An 18713-nucleotide genomic window follows, 5' to 3' on the forward strand; every position below is an offset into this window, starting at 1 on the left:
AGACCTGTGGCATTCAGCATGTCTCCACTGGGCAGGGACAGGAGCTGAGGGTCAAACATCCCCAGCTCACTTACGTTGAATCTTGTTGGTAGTACTGCTCACTGAAGAGCCCTCAAGATTAGTCTGTACATCCATCGTGGTGGAAATAGGTAAGATTTGCAGGCTCCATACAGGTGTGAAAAGCTTGAGTCAGAGAAATATAAGTGTTTAACCTGAGAAACGAAGAGGGAAGGCACACACCTGCCAGTCATGATAAACCTTGGTAATAATTTTAGAAAATAAACGGGCGTGGTGCCATACGCCTGTAATCCCAGCTGCTTGGGAGGCTGAGGCAGGAGGATCACAAGTTCAAGGCCAGCCTCAGCAACTTATTGAGGCCCTAAGCAATTTAGCAAGATCTTGTCTCTAAATAAAATATAAAAAGGGGCTGGGGATGTGGCTCAGTGGTTAAGTACCCCATGGGTTCAATTACCAGTATCAATAAATAAATAGATAGATATCAATTCCCAGTACCAATAGATAGATAGATAGATAATAGAAAGTAGCAATAACTGACATAGCACCTCACTCATACCAAGCACTGTTGTGCACACATTGCTCAACTCAATTTCCCCTCCCACAACCCTGTGAGGGATACTTCTGTAGTACATTCTCTAGATGAGGAAACTGAAGCTCAGGGTAACAACTTGCCTGAGGGCAGGGAATGTGTTGGTCTGCAGTTACCACCTTGCACCTCCCCCCACTCCCGCAGCCAGAGAGGAAGGAAAAGGAAAGAAAGCATCAATAAAGAAATCAAGATGTCGTTATGAGTTAAGATAGCATTGGACCAAAAGATGCCACTGGGCCCGGTTCTGCTCTGACCATTGACCAGCTCTGTCACCCTAGGCTGATTGCTGCTGAAAATGGCCTCCACTTCCCAGCAACTATAAAACGAGGAGCTAATCAAATTCCAGGGGAAACACTACTGGGCCCTTGAACCATGCATGGAGTAAGTCTTGAGGAAATAGTGCCATCCTTGGAGACTGGTGTCAGATGCCGAACATGGGTCAGCCTCCTCCCTAATTGGACTTCCACCTGGCCTTTGCCTCTGAGGTTGGGACTTACAGGATACACACATTATCATCTGGGGGGTCTCTCAGAGACTTGTTCCTTCCATCCTCAAAATTTTGCCTGATTAACTCCCTTTCACATATTTAAATCTCAAACTTCCTTCAGCCGTCCAAATGATGGGGTCCTTGTACTTTGCATTCCCATATTAACTTCATTTCTTCTTATAGACTCATCACAGTTTGTAATTAGATATTGATTGAGGTCTGGGGGCAGCAACCATGTCAGTTTCCCCCCAGCTTTGTACTGCCAGTGAGAACTTGGTAAGAATTTTGAATGAATGTATGTTGCCATATGTTGACCATATTAAACACAGGTCAGGAGAAGAGCAGCCAGGCAGAGGAATGTTGGTTGGTTCTCATGGTGGGGTACGTCAAAGTAAAGCTACAATAGCTGATTTCCAGTGCCACTTCATTGAAATGAATTTGTAATGATAATATGACTTAAGGTCCAAAGAGTTACTTCAGAGGTATACTATTCTCAAGCTCACACCTGGAGCCATGCAGTGCCTCTGAGCAAAATCTGCTGGGAACACTGGTACTTGGCTCCTAGGGAACTTTGTCAAAAATCACCTGTTTTCAAGGCTGAGGGGTAGGTATACTAAAGGTGCTTCTGTCAATCAAAACTAATCTCAGAAGTAAATTAGCCAACTCATGCTATAGCCATGTGGCATATCCTGCCCCACCAGCAGTGCCAAGAAAACCCGTGTTAGTGGTATTTGAATATGAATAAATCCCACCATGAGTGTACATCCTCATGTCTATCATTTTAACACTACCATCAGATAAATCTGAGCAGCAGAATTGCTGTCACAAGCTTATAGACTTGACTCCTCAGGAAAGTCCTCAGGGACAAACTTGGTATCTCTTACATTTAAAAAATGTAAGATATCTGTTTTCTTAGTCCACAGAATGTTAGAATGAAGATGGTATGGACGTAGGTTATACACACAAAGAGCAGAGGAGGGCTGCTGGAATCCATTTACTGAGAACCATAGAGGTGACAGCTCATGCTTTTCAATTTTAAAAACTTTCTTCATAAACTGGGCATGGTGGTGCATGCCTATAATCCCAGCAACTCGGGAGGCTGAGGCAGGAGGATCATGAGTTCAAATCTAGCCTCTGCAAAAGCGAGCAACTCAGTGAGACCCTGTCTCTAAATAAAACATAAAATAGGGCTGGATGTGGCTCAGTGGTTGAGTGTCCCTGAATTCAATCCCTGATACTCCCTCAAAAAAAAAAAAGTCTTCATAGAAAACCTGTACCATCAGAATAGAAGCAAGGAATCTCATCCTATAGGACAAGATGGTAATTGAAATATTTGATGTTTGCATTGACTCTGAATCATCAAAAGGAATTAGGAATACTACATTTAATTTTAAAAGGAAGATAAAGAAAGGCATTTGACTGAGCTAATTGTCCTATTCAGGAGAGACATTGGAGAAGAAAGAAGCTGATTAGTTCACTAAAAAATAGAAATCTCTAGCTTGATCAAGGATATCTACCATCTGTCAAAAAACAATAACATCATCAAACTATTTAAAAAATTAAAATAATAAAGATGGTTACTATCACTTGTGTTCTGGAAGATAGTTCTGGAGAGTCTAGCTAATGTAATAATGCAAAAAAATAAAAAAGAAGGAGGAGGAGGAGAGAAAGAACCGGTATAAATATTGGAAAGCATCAAAGCAGATGTCTTAGCCAGAAAAGTCCAGGGAATCAACTGACACCAGTAGATTGATAAAATACCTTTAGAACTAAAAGGCTTATCACAAGCAGCTATTCTCACCCCATATCTTCTTATTCCAGCATCCTCCCTTCCCAGAGGTAACCACGTGAGTCACCTCTTGCTTTATCCACATTCATACTTGTAAATAATATGTGAGCTGCTGTCTTCGGTTTTACATGATAACTGGTAACTTCCTATCACCTTTTGTCTTAGCTCAAACTGCCATAATGAAATGCCATAGACTGAGTAAGTAGCAGGAATTTATTTCTCACAGTTCTATAAACTGAAAGTCCAAGATCAATGTATCAGCAGGGCAAGTTTCTTTGAGTCACAGAGAGCTACCTTCTTGTTGGGTCTTCACAGGGCTTTTCCTTGGTGCATGTGGTGGCAGGGGGGTGGGGACAACGAGAAGAGAAGCCAACTCTCTGATGTCTTTCTTCCAAGGCCAGTAAATCCCACCATGAGTACACCACCCTCATGACCTAAGCCTAATTACCTCCTAAAGACCCACCTCCTAATACCATCACACTGGGAATTGAGGCTTCCACAAATGAATGTTTCCAGAGACAAGTTTCAGGCTGTGGCATCATGTCTATCATTTTCCTTCTTCATGTTATCATTGAAGTCAATATTCAGTGTTTATTATCTTCATGCAAATATTAGATCTGAGTTTTTCAGTGAACAATAACTTTTTTGTATGTATGCGGTTCTGGGGATTGAACCTAGGAATGTTCTACCACAAATATACATTCCCCAGCCCTTTTTATATTTTTATTTTAACACAGGGTCTTGCAAAGTTGCCCAGGCTGGTATTGAACTTGAAACCTATCTGCCTCAGCGTCCCAAGTAGCTGGGACTGCAGGCATGCACCGCTGCCCCCTGCCTTTCTTTTGTTTCATACTGAGGTATATATAATAGCATAGTGTCTCTTGTGTGTGTGTGTGTGTGTGTGTGTGTGTAGTGCTGGGAATTGAACCCAGGGCCTTGTGCATGTGAGGCAAGCACTCTGCCAACTGAGCTATATTTCCAGCCTAGTATCATTTTTTAAATTTGTTCAATTATCTTTGTAGTTAATGGTCTCATTTTTTCCCAGTAGCCTCTCAATAACGTTTTCTGTAAGGTAAATCACACCAGATAACCAGAGTTCCAGTTTTTATCTTATGATGAATTTCTCCTAGGGATCTCCCCTGGCTGCCATCTTAAACAAACCTTTGCCTTTCTGTGAGGTTGTTGCCTTCTCTTCCTCTTTCTTGGTTTCCTGCCTCATTTTGCTGGAGCAAGTTCTCTAGTAGCTTCAGCAGGTGAAGAAAGGAACATGCCATAGTCATGATGATGACAACCTGTAATATTGTCTTCCGCCTGACCTGGTTACCCTCCAAGTCTGGGCACCTCTCCTGTGTGGATTTCACTTCATCTTGGGGATGACCTTCACCTCTCTCCTGGGTGGTTCTCCTGTTGACTTGTTTGACATTTTCTTTTTAAAGCTTATGCCTTGTTTTGGTGTCGATTCCCGAGAAAGATTGCATGAGAGGAGGAAAATTTTTTAGACATTGCAAATCAGGAAAAAAAAAATGCATTCTCATCTTGCTCTTCATTGATAATCTTCCAGATAATTTCTGGTTAGAAATCGTTTTTCCTCAGGAATTTGAAAGCATTGGCCATTATCTTCTGACTGTTCACTTTTAGAAAAATTAAAAGCCATTCTTGCTTCTGATCCCGTGTAGGGCATCTGTTTGTTCTTTGGTTGTTTAAAGAATTTTCTCTTTCTGATTAATGTTCTGAAATTTCATGATGTACCTGGGTTTTGGTCTTTTTTTAATCCATTGTGCTAGGTATTCAGGAGGTATAAGCCCTTTTATGTAGAAATTTGTTCCTTTAATTCTGAGTTTTCTTGACTTTTCTGATTGGTTTCTTTCCCTCCATCTTCTCCAGACTCTGTCCTGAAACAGTAATTAGATGTTTGGCCTCCTGAACCTGTCTTCTAGCTTTCTGTATTTCACACTAGTGTTTGGGGTTTTTTTGTTTTGTTTTGTTTTTGTCTTTTTGATGTGTTTCTAGAAGGTTTTCTCCGTTTTACCATCTGACATTTCTATTGAGTTGTTCATTTCTGCTGTTCTCACTTTAATTTCAAAAACCATTTTTATTTTTGAAGGACAATTTGTCCTTCTTCTAACCTCCTATTTCTCCTATACAGTCTCTTCTCTCTGGGATGCAGAAGACTCTTTTCCTGGGATGTTTTCTTCTCCCTCTTGCAAGTCACTTTCTCCCAGTTTGTATATTGGTCTCAGATCCCACCCTTGCCAACAGGCTTTGCTGTCTCCATAGATCTGGGAAGGCTGGATTGTCTGCCCATGTTTTGAGACTGCAAAGCTGTTTAGCTGTTCTGAGCATGTGGCTGGGGCTTCTCAGCCTTGAACTTCATGGTGAATTGACCTAGCTGGGCTGTGTGCTGAAGAATCCTGGAAGTCAGTATCTTTAGCTTTTTTCTTCTACATTAGTCAAGACCCGGCTGCTAACCATCCAACCCAAGTAAAGGGAAAAGTCTAGGGATTGAAAGTGTGGATAAGTCTTCACATTGAATTTAAACCTTTGCTTACAGTCTGATGCTGAAACTTTCAACTAAGCCCCTGCATTCAGAGACTTAACTTCGTTTCACCTTCTGAAGAGTGGTTCTCGTTCAGAAGTGATTTTCACCTCCCATGTTGGCAATTCTGGAAATATATTTGATTGTCATCAAGAGGGGAGAAGTGGAGGTTTGCTGCTTCCATCTAGTAAGTAAGAGGACAGGAATACTGCTCCAAACATCCTCTAGTGCACAGGACAGTCCTCTCCTCCAACAAGGAATTATTGATCCACCTTGTCAATGGGGCTGAGAGTGAGGAATCCTGACCTAGAAAATAAACCTTCAAACTAATGAAGAGGTGAAGAGACATGCAGCAGCTTGGAGCAGGGCAGAGGGTAAAGACTAAGCTGCTTTCAAACAGCCTTCCATTCCCCCTCCACATTGCAGCCACTGCTCCCCACCCAAACCCAGCCTAGGCATCCAGGCCCAGAGATACCAGATCTTCTCAGACTTTGCAGCAAGGTTGGTTTTGTTCTTGACTTCCCTGCTAGCCATCTTAGCATTTAGCCCTCTCAGAGTGGCTGAGTCCATTATCCCTTGTCAATCTGTGTTCTTAGCTCCCCCAAATGTGTTCCCTTTGCCTTCTCTCCTATTCATCCATCCTCCTGATAATTTTAGAAGAGTTTGGGGAAGGAAACAAAATTAGATTCTTCTATTCAGTCTGATATCTTTATCCAGAAGCCTAACATACATTAAATACATTTGTAAGCTACATTGGTTGACACAGGCACAGCAATGACTACGGGTGAGTGGAATGGAATAAAAATTCCAGAAGTCCAGAAGCTGAGCCCCGATATATGGAAAGTCATCAATAAGTGATATTTAGGTTGATTTGCTAGGAAAAAAAAATGTTAAAAGCTCTTCTCAACTTACATATAGAAGTCAATTCAAGTTGCATTAAAGGTGTAAACATACATACAAAATTTCAAAAGAAGATACAAGAGAATATTTTTATAATCTTGTGTTGAGGAAGAATTTCCTAAGTGGGTAGATATAGAAGAAGAGTTCAGGTAACCAATGAACAATGTAAAACTTTAAAACTCCTATTGACAAGACTTCATGACACTAAAAAAAAAAAAAAAAAAAAAAACTACATGGGGAAAATATGTACCACATGTATTGTTGGTTACTATCCCTCTTATGTAAAGATCTCTACCAATCAGAAAGCAATTTTTTTTAACCTATCAATTAAGGAAAGCTCTGTAAGTTACCGATAAACATTTGAAAAAAATACTTAGCACAGGTCAGGAAAATGTAATTTAAAGCAGAAACAAGAACAGTATGTATCGGTGGTTCATAACTTGCTGGCTCCTGACAGCAGTATCACCAGGAACTTGCTAGAAGTGCAGATTCTTAGATCCCACCCTAGATCTGAATCACAGACTCTAGAGCAAAGTCTGTGCAATCTGGGTGAACAAGCCCTCCACGTTTGAGAACTGTTGCTGGTAGTCAGGAGGACGAAAGAACTACATTCTGTGTTGTGTCTGACTCTCAGCGCTGAGTAAAGGAAGCCGGGTGTGTTGAGTACTGACTGTACGATTCCATCTGTATGAAGATGGAAATTGAGCAAAACTAAGGCTAGAAATCAGGATCATTGTTGCCCTTGGAGGGGAGAAGCAGTAACTAGAAGCGGGTGCTGGCTGTGGTGTGTTTCTTGATGGGGATGCTAGGTACACAGGTTGGTTCAGTTAGTGGAAATCCACCACACTGTTCCCTTAGGATTTGTCACACTTCTCTTGACTGTATTTCAATAAAGTAGTGAAAGGCAAAATATGAGCTCTCTTGCTTTCTATTTTGAAGTAAGTTTTTAATCATTCAAAGCATAGGAATTAGCCATTTGTGGTGGCTACACACCTGTAGCCCCAGCTACTAGAGAGACTGAGGCAGGAGGATCACTGGAGCTTACAAGTTCAAGACCAGCCTGAGCAACATAGTGAGACCCTGTCTCAAAAACAACAAAAATTGGGGAATATAGTCCAGTGAGAGTAGAAAGGGGAAAGCATGTATAAATGAAGATATAGAATATAGATACAGAGGGCTGGGGTTGTGGCTCAGTAGTAGAGCGCTTGCCTTGCATGCATGAGGCCCTGAGTTCGATCCTCAGCATCACATAAAAATAAATAAATAAATAAATAAAAATGTTGTGTCTGTCTACAATTTAAAAAAAAAGAATATAGATATAGAATATAGGTTATAGATATATAGATATAGAATATCTACATGTATACATGCTTTGTGATGGAAAGGTAAATGAGTATAAGGTTTTTGGAGAGTGATTTGACAGCATCTGCTTGTAAGGACAAACAGTCTAGAAATTCTACTTCTAGAACTGTGTCCTGGAATTCAGGTATGCAGAGATTATATTGTAAGAATATGCTCTGGGCATTTTTGTACAAACATAAAAAGAGATAACCTAAATGTACCTCCATAGGGAACTGGTTACATGAATTATGGAGAATCAGCAACTATTAAAATTGACCTAGCTCTGTACATAGTACATAGGATGTCCTCCATGAGATTGCTGACTGAAAGAAGCAAGTTATAGGCGCCATGTACAGAATGATCCATATTTATAAAGAGAGAAAGAAAAGGACACTCAGGTGGTGGATTAGGAATGCAAGAGAAAAGGTTGGTAAAATTGTTGGTATTGATTTTTTTTTCTTAAATTTCCAACTCGTGGATATATTTCCATGTTAATTTTTTAACCTATATTTCTCACTCTTTTTTAACCTATATTTCTCACTCTTGAATTTTTTTTTTTTTTTTTTTTTTTTAGGCTTGGCCTTACAAAATGCAATCCAGGGGAGAATAAATGGTATTTGTGCAGTCTAAGCAAATAAAGATCTAGGACTTTTCTTAAATGTATGCACATACACATGCACATAGGAGATGAGTGACATTTTTGTAGAGTGATCTTCATCAGTACTGCTTATAGAGGGAGATAAAAGGTTTGCCTGAAGATAGATTTCACTTACCTAGGAAATTCACTGGGGTAGAACAATTCTTCTCTTGACAGGGACATTCTTTATACTATGTTTGCTGGTGAGGTCAGGGGTCAAGTATTCCTGCTCTTTGAGAAACAGCTCAGTTAAACATATTGTCCTGCATCTGCAAGCGACCGTTGCTAGCAAATTGGACAACTGCAGCTCTGGACAACAGGCTCCATTTGCTTATTAATGAAAAACATTTTTGCATTCATAGCCAAGAGCTGTCAGGTGAACCTTAAACCTTTGCAATCCTGAAAGAGCACCATAAACACATTTGCAATCATTCATTCACTGTTGTTTCTTGTGTGAATCATCAACAAAAGGCCCATCTGACCCTTTCAGTTTGAATCAAGAGGCCCTAAAATGTTGTTTCCGATGCTGTTGTGCTGGATTATACCCATTACCAACCTTACTGATCCAAGGGAATGTCAAACATAGGGGTATAGATTACCTGTCAGTTGGGATGAATTCGGGCTCAAAATCCCCATTAGTGTGAGGCTTAGTGCTTTCTAGAGTCACATCCATTTTGTACATCCTCACTTTTTTTATTGCCACCAATGTAAGCACAAACACACATCTCCATTAAGCACCTTTTCTTTGGTATCCATATACAACATCAAGGAGACAAAAGAAATGTCCATGTTCAACTCTAAAGAGGAGAAACAGCAACACTCAGACTCTGTCACCTGCTTCCCAGCACAGGCATGCAGACTTTCACAGAGAGGTGTGCTTCTCTCAGGAATCAACTGTAGGGTGTCCCTGGGAATCCTACCTGAGGCTTCGTGACTCACTGAGGTCTTCTTAAAGAAGGGCCCAAATCTCCTCCCTGTTGTTATGGTTTAGATGTGGTGTCCCCCAAAAGCTCACATGTGAGACAATACAAGAAGGTTTGGAGGAGAAATTATTGGGTTATAGCCTTAATCTGATCAGTGAATTGATCTCTGATGGGATTAACTGGGTGGCGGCTGGAGGCAGGTGGGGTGTAGCTGGAGGAAGTGGTTCATTGGGGGCGTGGCTATGGGGTATATATTTTGTATCTGGCAAGTGGAGTCTTGCTCTCTGCTTTCTGATGGCCATGTGAGCTCCTTCCTTCTGCCATTCTCTTCCGCCATGATGTTCAGCCTTATCTGGAACCCCTGGGGAATAGAGCCTGCTGTCTATGGATGGAGACCTCTGAAATCATGAGCCCTTAAATAAACTGTTCCTCCTCTACAATTATTTTGGTCAGGTCCTTCAGTCACAGCAGTGAAAAAGCTGACTAAAACACCTGTCTTGAAAGTCTGGCAGCCACCTCAAACTTGACAGATTAAGAACTGAGCTCATCAACAGCATCCCTCCCACCCCCCCACCCCCACAACCTTTCCTCCTTTGTCACTCCAGCTGAACAAATGAAACCCTAAACCACGTCCTAAACCTTTCCAGAGACCTGGGACCAGTCATTCCACTGTATCCTCTCACACCACCGTATGTAATCTATAAAGTCCTGCCTACTCCTGAAATTTGTCATGAATTTACCAACTGTTCAATATTCACTCCCACCTCACTGGTCTTGAAGACATCCCCATCTCCCACTTGGGTACCTGCACCATCTCTGAACTCATCCCTCAGACCCACCTCTTACCCCTCCACATGTCCATTCTCTGCATGCAGCCAGTGTGATCTGATAAAAAAAAAAATTAACCAGATATCATCAGTCTCTGCTTAAAACCCTCACCCTTAGGATAAAGTACAAAATCCTTAGGTTTCCTGGGCCTGCATCATGTGACCCTTTTTAACCTACTACATACATGTTCCTTCTGGTTTTGGAAGGTAGCCCAGCCCTCCCCACCCCCAACCTTTGCTCATGCCACACTCTGCACGAACATTACTTTCCCGCCTGTCTTAGGAGCTTACTTCTCTGACACTTCTTGTACCTGCCAATAATGTGATGTCCCCCTATATGGAACCTGACCATATTCCTGTATAGTGATTTTCAGTTCTAATTAGTCTGATGTTCCCACCCCTAGACGTTAAGCTGTTTACAAGCAGGATCTGTTCAGTTCATATCCCACTTTCCGATGACAAGAAGCCTGACCATTGTAGATGTACACGTGGTATACGAATGAGCAACATTTATCTTCCCAGCTTTGTATGCTTAGCGTTACTTTAGTATTTGTTCTGCAGACTGCAAAGAAAGCTAAAACAGAAGTGAAATTTTTTGTCCTGAGTCACCCAGCAAGCCAGCATTTATGGCCAGAGTTCACCCTGAATTTTTGATGGTATCCCTTAGGGATGTGGTACAGACTCTAACTTTCCCTTGACTTAGGAATAAAGTCCTTCTGTCCAGCACTCTGGAAAGTGTTGGAATGCAAGTGCCTACCTTTCTCTGGCCTTCCTTTGCTCAGGACTCTAGACACCTCCGGTTTAGGTCAGTTTCTTGTGCCTGGATATAGGCCTCCAGGACTCGGCAAGTGATGTTGATGTGGCTTTTGGCTCTGGCCTTGCTCTGCAGTGGTGAAGAGTTGAATGGCTGTTGCTGGGATAGTGTGCCACTTGTGATAAGATGCCAAGTATCGTGTCTGCACGGGGACCTTGGCTTGCTCTTCCTCTGACAGCTCTCTCAGGCCACCACTCTCCACCATCTGTGAGCAGGGCAGCGATGGCAGGCAGGGAATGCCCAGAGGCTCAGAGTTTGGGAGCAGATGAGCTCCGGGACTGCCTCTGAGTGGACCTGCAGTCATGTTTCTTTGACAAGTACTGCTCTGAGAGCAAATTCCAGCCACAGTTGCTGTTTTGCCCTGAGTGGTGTTTTAAGACTCTTAATTAGTGCTAATATTTTAAAAACAAGATTATCATGGGCAAACTTGAGTTTCTGTGTTCTTCTAAGGAAAAAAGGGGGCAGATTTGTTGAAACCAGCCCACTAAAATCCGCCAGAGCTGCATAGAGAGTGCCTCCTTAACACAAGACATGGATTTTCTTATTTGCCATGGCTTTATTTGTGGGCATAAGAGTTTGCAATCCCTATTTTTAAATCGTGTGTTTGTATGTGTGAATATTCAAGTAAGTTGTAATTGACACTCTGTATAATTATCTTTTTCTCTGTCCCCTGTTCCTCCCCCATCCCCTTTCTTTTCCACTGCCTCTACCATTTTACAGGTCTTGGGTCTACTGGTATGGACACTTATCGCTGGAACCGAGTACTTCCGGGTTCCCGCATTTGGCTGGGTCATGTTCGTAGCTGTATTTTACTGGGTCCTCACCGTCTTCTTCCTCATCATCTACATAACGATGACCTACACCAGGATTCCTCAGGTGCCCTGGACAACAGTGGTAAGGAAGCCAAGGGTGGTGTTCCTGTCCAGAGCCCACTAGGTGGGATGGCCCAAGAGTCCTGTACTTAGTTCAAGATGGTTCTCTGCCCTTGCAGAGAGGGCCAAGCCATAGACAACCCAGTTTAGCATACAGGGTCAGCATCATCTGATGGCTTCTCAAGTGTTTTACTGAGATGTATGAAACTGGACACGTTGGAAGATCCAGGAATTCATTTCACTAGCAAACCAATTCTCAGGAGTCTGAATCAAGAAAAGCTGGGTTCTCGTACATAGATGCTTGCTTCTTTGTTCTTTGTAGACAGTGTCACTGGAAGCAGGAGTGTCAGGGCACACCAGCCTCTGTAGATCTTCCTTCCTTCAACCCTCTCCTGAATATTTTGCACATCACATCTCTTTGTGTGTAAAGAGTTTGAATGGAAAATGAAAATTACTGTAGAAAACAAGTAGCCACCCTCACACTCCAATCAAGGGTGACTGGAGTTTTGTCCTGCTCCAGGAACTCTGCTACCTGAAGGTTAAAGAAAGCTAAACACACAGGGTAAGGGGAAGTAGATAAGAAAATGTGCAGATAACAGTCCCTCTGCCACATGCCATATGGGATTATTCACAGTGTGACAGAGTTGCCACCTCAGGTTGGAACTCTTTAGAAAGGAAGTGACATTTAGCTTTATCCTGAAGATTCAATACATGTCCTCAGTGGACTCACAGAGATAGAAGATGGAGGTCCTTTTGCCTTGGAGCATGGGCAGTCTTGTTGGGGAATTTGAAGTGGCCATATGATTTTTTTAAAAAATCCAAATGGTGCCACAAGTATGTATGTCGGTATGTATAAAACAAAGCTCTGAGGTACCTTCTGATGTGCCTAGTCTCACATTCAGGTATACTATTCTTTTGTTTGCTTTCAACCAATATGTCAGAAAAAAAAATTATTGCTGAATAACTGACTTCTGAACTAACTTTGAAACATTTCCCACTTGGAGGCTCTGGACCCAGGTTAAGTTGGCAGGCTTTCAAACCACGCTGTCGCTGCTCAGATGCACCTGGCTTTGTTCTCTCTGAGTTGCCTTCAGAACTAAGTTAAGCCCCACAAGAAACTACTCTCCTTTTATTTTACAAAATAGATTGACTGACTCTTGGCTGTTTTCCCACATCCAAAAGTGAAGATTCTCCATTAGAGTTTTTAAGAGTATGTTGCAGTTTCTGAAAGGAATTCCAAGCAAGGCGCTCATGACTTTCTAGGGCACTGGAATCAATGTCCCACTTTCCCCCTGGTGGGTACAGGAAGGACAGATTCGTTTGTATGTTGCATTCAAGGACAGGTAGCACCCTGAAGTAATAGTAGCTATAGGAACTCAGGGTGAGGGAATGCTCAAAGTATGTGGGGTCATTTAAGGAATGCTGTTTATGTTTTATTTGAAGATAGGTTCTCACTGAGTTGCCCAGAGCCTCACTAAGTTACTGAGGCTGGCCTCCTCCCTCTGCCTCCCAAGCTGCTGGAATTATAGGCATGTACCCAGCTGAAAGATGAGTCTTTTTTTTTTTTTTTGTAGTTGTAAATGGACAGCATGCCTTTATTTTATTTTATTTTATTTCAATGTGGTGCTAAGGATCAAACCCAGTGTCTCACACATGCTAGGCAAGTGCTCTGCCACTGAGCTCCTGCCCCAGCCCTAAAAGATGAGTCTTAATGTCAGTCTCAAAGAAAGTGACGTGAATCTGGAAGAAGAGGAGCTCAGACAGTGTAGCAGGGAACCAAAATGTTGGGCTACTTACTTACCCTTCTGTACAAGTCTCAATTTCTAGTTATGTTGTCTAGATTAGAGGATGGCAAGCTCTCTCTTTAAAGGACCATACAATTGGGGCTGGGGTTGTGGCTCAGCAGCAGAGCGCTCGTCTAGCATGTGCGAGGCCCTGGGTTCAATCCTCAGCACCGCATAAAAATAAATAAAATAAAGGTATTGTGTTCAAGTACACCTAAAAAATAAATATTAAAATAATAATAATAAAGGACCATACATTTAGTATTGTCATCTTGAGCTATCCTGTCTCCGTCACAACCAGTCACCTCTTCCTGCTGGGCAAAAGCAGCCACCTGCAATTTCTGATTGAATGAGCATAACTGTATTCTAGTAAAACGTTATTTCAAAAAATTCTTGTTGGATCCATAAGGGAGACTAAACATTTTTATGGAATAAACCAAGAAGGGAACTCAAAACTCTCATATTGATTTATTCTATTAAAATCTTTAAATCTTGCCTTAAATAGCAGGTTTTCAAAAATTAACTTTGACCCTGCAGACAATCCCTGATTCTAAGAGATTGATTTGCGAAGTTTATAATGTCCCCATTTTGTAGATAAGGAAACTGAGGTTTGGAATCTCATGGCTGCATAGATTCATATACACTGGGGGTCCGTGTGTCTTAATTTTTACCCAGATTTTTTTTTCCTGACCTCCTGCTCCAGGTACTCCTCTACCTTGGCAGTAGGTAAGAACCCCAACAAGAAGTCAAGGGACTGGGACCTTTAGTCCCTTTGAAATCATTTCATTATTTATCTCATTAAGCAAAGCAGTCAGGAATTGGGCACTCATACGTGTGAGGACCAGATAGGTCAAACAAGTGAGAAAACTCAGCTTGGTGCTGAATTCTTGCCACCCCAGGAACAGTTTCTTGGCATCTTAACTTGAGAACATTCGTCATTTCACAAAGAAATAATCTGAAACTCTGCCCCCAGGATTGCTGACTTGTTTGTTTGTTTTCCTAAGAGAATCCAGAAGTGTGAACTCTACCAATTATAACATATTTACAGCCAGTTTTTTTAAAACTTCATTTTCTGCTGATAGAAGCTAGAGCTCAAACATGTCTGGTTTTTGGTTGGGGTTTTTGTTTGCTGTGCCAGCTAAGAAATGCCTTTGCGACCTCCCAGAGCATCTGTGATTGGGTAAATGGTGCTAACTGAAGATCCAGAGGGGGGACTAGAAAAGGTTTCCATCTGCTAACAACTGAAGACTCAGACTAAACTTCTGTGTTACCTTCTGCCCAGCAGACTCTCTTACAGAGCAGTCTGGGGGCCAGGGGTGCTGGCTGTCCCTGTTGGGTCCTGGTACTGATGGGGAACACAGCAAGGGTTAGGCTAGGACTGTGGACTAAAACAGCCAATTGGCTCCTGGTGCTGGATGAGCCTTCCTAGGATCATGATGCTAAAACACAGGCCCTGAACAAGCTACATCCCTGGATGCTTGTCAAAAATGCAAAATCCTGGGTCCTACTCTACTGACTGGCTCAGAAACTCTAAAGGGCATGGAAATCTCTATTATGAAAATTATTCCAAATAATTTTTAGGCAACTAAAAGTATGAGAGAAACACTGGTCTGGAGATAATTATAGGCCCCAAATCCCTGAATTGAAACTTTTAGGCCAGATGTAAGTTAAGATATTTTTTCAAATTCTAGAATGGTAATAAAGTAATTTGGTGCCTTTACTACAATATGTGACATATGCGCCCAAGTCTGGGATGGCACTCTAATAAGGCATGTTAATGTTTCTGCAAGAACGTATGAATTTTCTTGCTACGAGGGATAGTAAAGACCATATCGCTCCCATGTCAGTTCCAGTCAGTTCTTGCTACCAGATGACTTTTGGATTTGCTCTTGATTTTCAGAGTATTTAGGGAATCTACAATTGCAGAGCAGGGATTGGTAGTCCCCAGGAACTTGGCTGGAAGAGCACTTCTGGAACACTGGAAAAATAGTTTCATAATCCAGCTCCCCAGCTGGTAAGGCATGAGCTCTCCACTGGAATCTATCTTAATAATAATCCATTCCCTTAATGTGTCTGCAGAGGTGTACAATCACCTTGTATCCTCTTTTGATATAGAGCAGCAAGAGCAGCAGCTGGTCTCCAGTAGTACCTCTATGGTCCTGGACTACAGCTGTTCTAACATCATTTTCTCAGAGAGGCTTGGATGCGTTTTATGATAAATCTGATTGGAGCTGAAAGTTCAAAGCAATAAAATTGTCCCTCCTCTTAGCACCAAGCACTAGGGCCTCCATAAGGGTACTTCCCAAGGACTCATCCTCTGTTGCTCATTCCTTTGGCCTCCCTGCAATCCCTGTGAGCTCCAAAGGGCAGGGGATGCTTGCATTATTTCACCAGGAAGAGCACCTGCCATTTCTTAAGTACCTACTGTGTGCAGATGTTGTTCTGAATCCTTTATTTTTTACGTCATTTAATCCTCATAATAACTCTGCAAAGGTGGAATGGATTGTTTCCATTTTTCAAATGAAGAAATTGAGGCCTTCAGAGGATGTTTGGTAGCCAGGAGTGGGAGACAGGTCTCCTAATGCTGACAACAGTTTTCAACCCTGGAGTCTGCTTGGTTCCCATTGCTCATTGATATTCAAATTTCCCTTGACCTTGGAAGTGACCATTTCCACTGTACCATCTTGAGTAGGAAGTGCCCGCCTGGATGTGCCTGGTTGACCTTTTCAGTATAGCAGCTCCAAAGAGTCCTGTTTGTTATTGCAAAGCTTCCAAAAGACCCTTCAACAAATGGTAGTACCAGTATTAAGGACATGATTCATGATCGAGGGCTGAGAGACATGAAATGGACACCTTCCTGTTGGCTCTGTTTCTAGCCAGTCTACCTGAGCCTACAGAGCTGAGGCCCTGCTATCACCTGGTAGGACCACATTGTGACTGGTATTCCTTGAGTCTTCCTGACTCCCATTAACCAGTAGTGATTTAGTATGAAGGGCACAGTCAGGTTCTAAGTGACTTGACTTAGGCCTCTATTTGGCCTCTAGTTGATACAGTCATTAAACACAAATAAGAAGAGTAGGTTATACAAGTAGATCACTTTACAGTTCACATGGGTCCTTGTGAAGCTCTGTCTCCTTTGAAATATGTGAGACTTGTATGTTTCCCCATTTTGTAAATTAAGAGTAGAATCGGTTCAGTTGTCAGTTTGATCCCTACACTAGAGAGATCCAAGCTAACACTGGCTCATGTAAGTCACATGGTCTATGAGATCAACTAGCATTTCACATTCTTCCTATCTGTGGCTCTACCATCTTTAACCCTTGGCTTCTGCCTGGGGTCCAAGATGGCACCTTCAACACCTGCCATCACATCTATTTTCTAGTCAGGAGAGAAGATTAAAAGGAGGCAAGGGGAGGGCACATTTCTTCCCCTTAAGCCATGATGTAGAAGTTGCATTCATTACATCTGCTTGCATCCTATTGGTCTAAACAGGGCCATGTGACTGCAACTCCTTCCAAGAAAGATGAAAAGTAGGATCTTGACTCTGAGTGGTCACTACACATGCTGTTATCATAGGAGAAGAGAGAACAGATAGCAGAAGGCACAGAGGAAAGAGCTTAAAGAGGTGACTTGTCCAAAGCCACATAGCCAGTGAGGGGTAGGATGAAGGACAGAAGTTGGCATCCAAGTCTGTTCCTCCATCCTGTATCCTTTCTTGTTCACCACATTCTGTCTTCATCATTTCTCCCTTTGTAGTGGATTCAAAATACAGTTCTTCTTCATATTGCTGAGAATATGTCCTACTTGGAAATTCCCGACAGACCTGATTCAGTAGGTCTGAACAGGGTCTGAGAACGAGCTATATCTAGGTAGTGCTGCTGCCCCTGGTCTGTGGGCCACACCCTGAGTAGCATGGAGCTCCTCCAGCAGCTGCTTGTGGACAGGATAGGGAGCAGTCTGGTGTCACACTGTACCCTCTCAGCCTTTCCCTGGACCACATCTCTTCCATCAGACCTGGATATCTCTTCCACTAATACTTGGTGATGGAGGCCAGAGATCTAGAAAGGCAAGTGGTGGATAAGTAGGACATCCTACTGCCCTCAAAAGATGAACTCTGATGGAAAAGACAGAGGAGATGCACAAGGCTAATTATAATATTAAGCAAAATGACATTTTGTGAATACTAAGAAGAGTGTCAAAGTTCCAGGAGCTAGAGGAAGGACCCATTCTTCCCAGCTGCTCGCTTGGACCTGAGCCTTGGGGAATGCCAGATGGTGATCCAGGTGGCTCTGCCTTCCTTGGAACTCTTGAAGACCCAGTGCCAGATGCTGACCTGAAAGTCTTGTACTCTTTGCTCTCTGAATAGATTCAGCACCAGGGGCTGTTCATTATCCCTCCGTATCTATTTTCTTCTCTAGTCAGAACTTTCAGCTAGGCCCATGGACACCCAGCTAGTTTAGGTTTCCTAGTTGGGCCTTAGGGTTAAGCTTGGCTATTGGATAAAAGAGGCAGGGCCACACCTCTGGGCCATAACCTTAAGACAGGGCACATTCTCCCATGTCCCTATTAGCTGGGATACATCTGGGTCAGTGTTAACCTTCTTATGTACAAAACAGTAAGACCTTAGAGATGGCTGACTGACACAAAGGAAAGAGGCTGTGTTCCTGTCACCCTGAGGCCTTCACGCCAGCTCTGGCTGCTCAAGCCTGTGATGTGAGAGAGGAATAAACTTTTTCTTAAGTCACTCATTTGGGGTCGTGTTCCCAACAGCCAAGTCCACATGCTCACTACACATGGTCAGGGCTTCTTCCCACTACCTTCAGACCTAAAATTTCTCTTAGTATTTAGGGAAGTTGTAAGTAGGCTTCCTCTCAGTACCTCTGTGACCAAAGGAGTTGAAGGGATGTTGGAAGTAGTCGAGCTAACTAGACAGTACTGTGCACAGCAGTGTAAAAATAAACCAGTTTAAATAAAGCTCAGTTCTGACCCTTTGAATCAAGAAGTGTTTATTTGGTATGTGTCATATGTATAACACTGCCCTCAATTATGTGGAACTTCTAAAAACAAAAACAAACAAACAAAACCTGTCCAGTACTGACTGGGCCACTGCAGAGGGCTGTGAGTCACCTGTTGTTGGAGCTGGTCACTTGGAGTCTGGGTCTCACTCAGGGCAAGGAGGTTGTGCAGGGCTGACCT

At 42.5% G+C, this 18713-nt stretch overlaps 1 protein-coding gene across 1 annotated transcript in view; it reads left to right on the forward strand.

The window, feature by feature from the left end:
* Cmtm8 (CKLF like MARVEL transmembrane domain containing 8) overlaps positions 1-18713 on the forward strand; it is a 100318-nt gene that overhangs the window by 76210 nt on the left and 5395 nt on the right. Inside the window, exon 2 of the mRNA XM_046437115.2 lies at positions 11582-11755. Coding sequence (XP_046293071.1) covers positions 11582-11755 — 174 coding nt within the window. The remainder of the gene's footprint in view (positions 1-11581; positions 11756-18713) is intronic.

Source organism: Marmota monax, unplaced genomic scaffold, assembly GCF_021218885.2.
Source record: "Marmota monax isolate L192 unplaced genomic scaffold, Marmota_monax_Labrador192_F-V1.1 WCK01_AAM20220418_F8-fsc00021, whole genome shotgun sequence".
NCBI lineage: Eukaryota > Metazoa > Chordata > Mammalia > Rodentia > Sciuridae > Marmota > Marmota monax.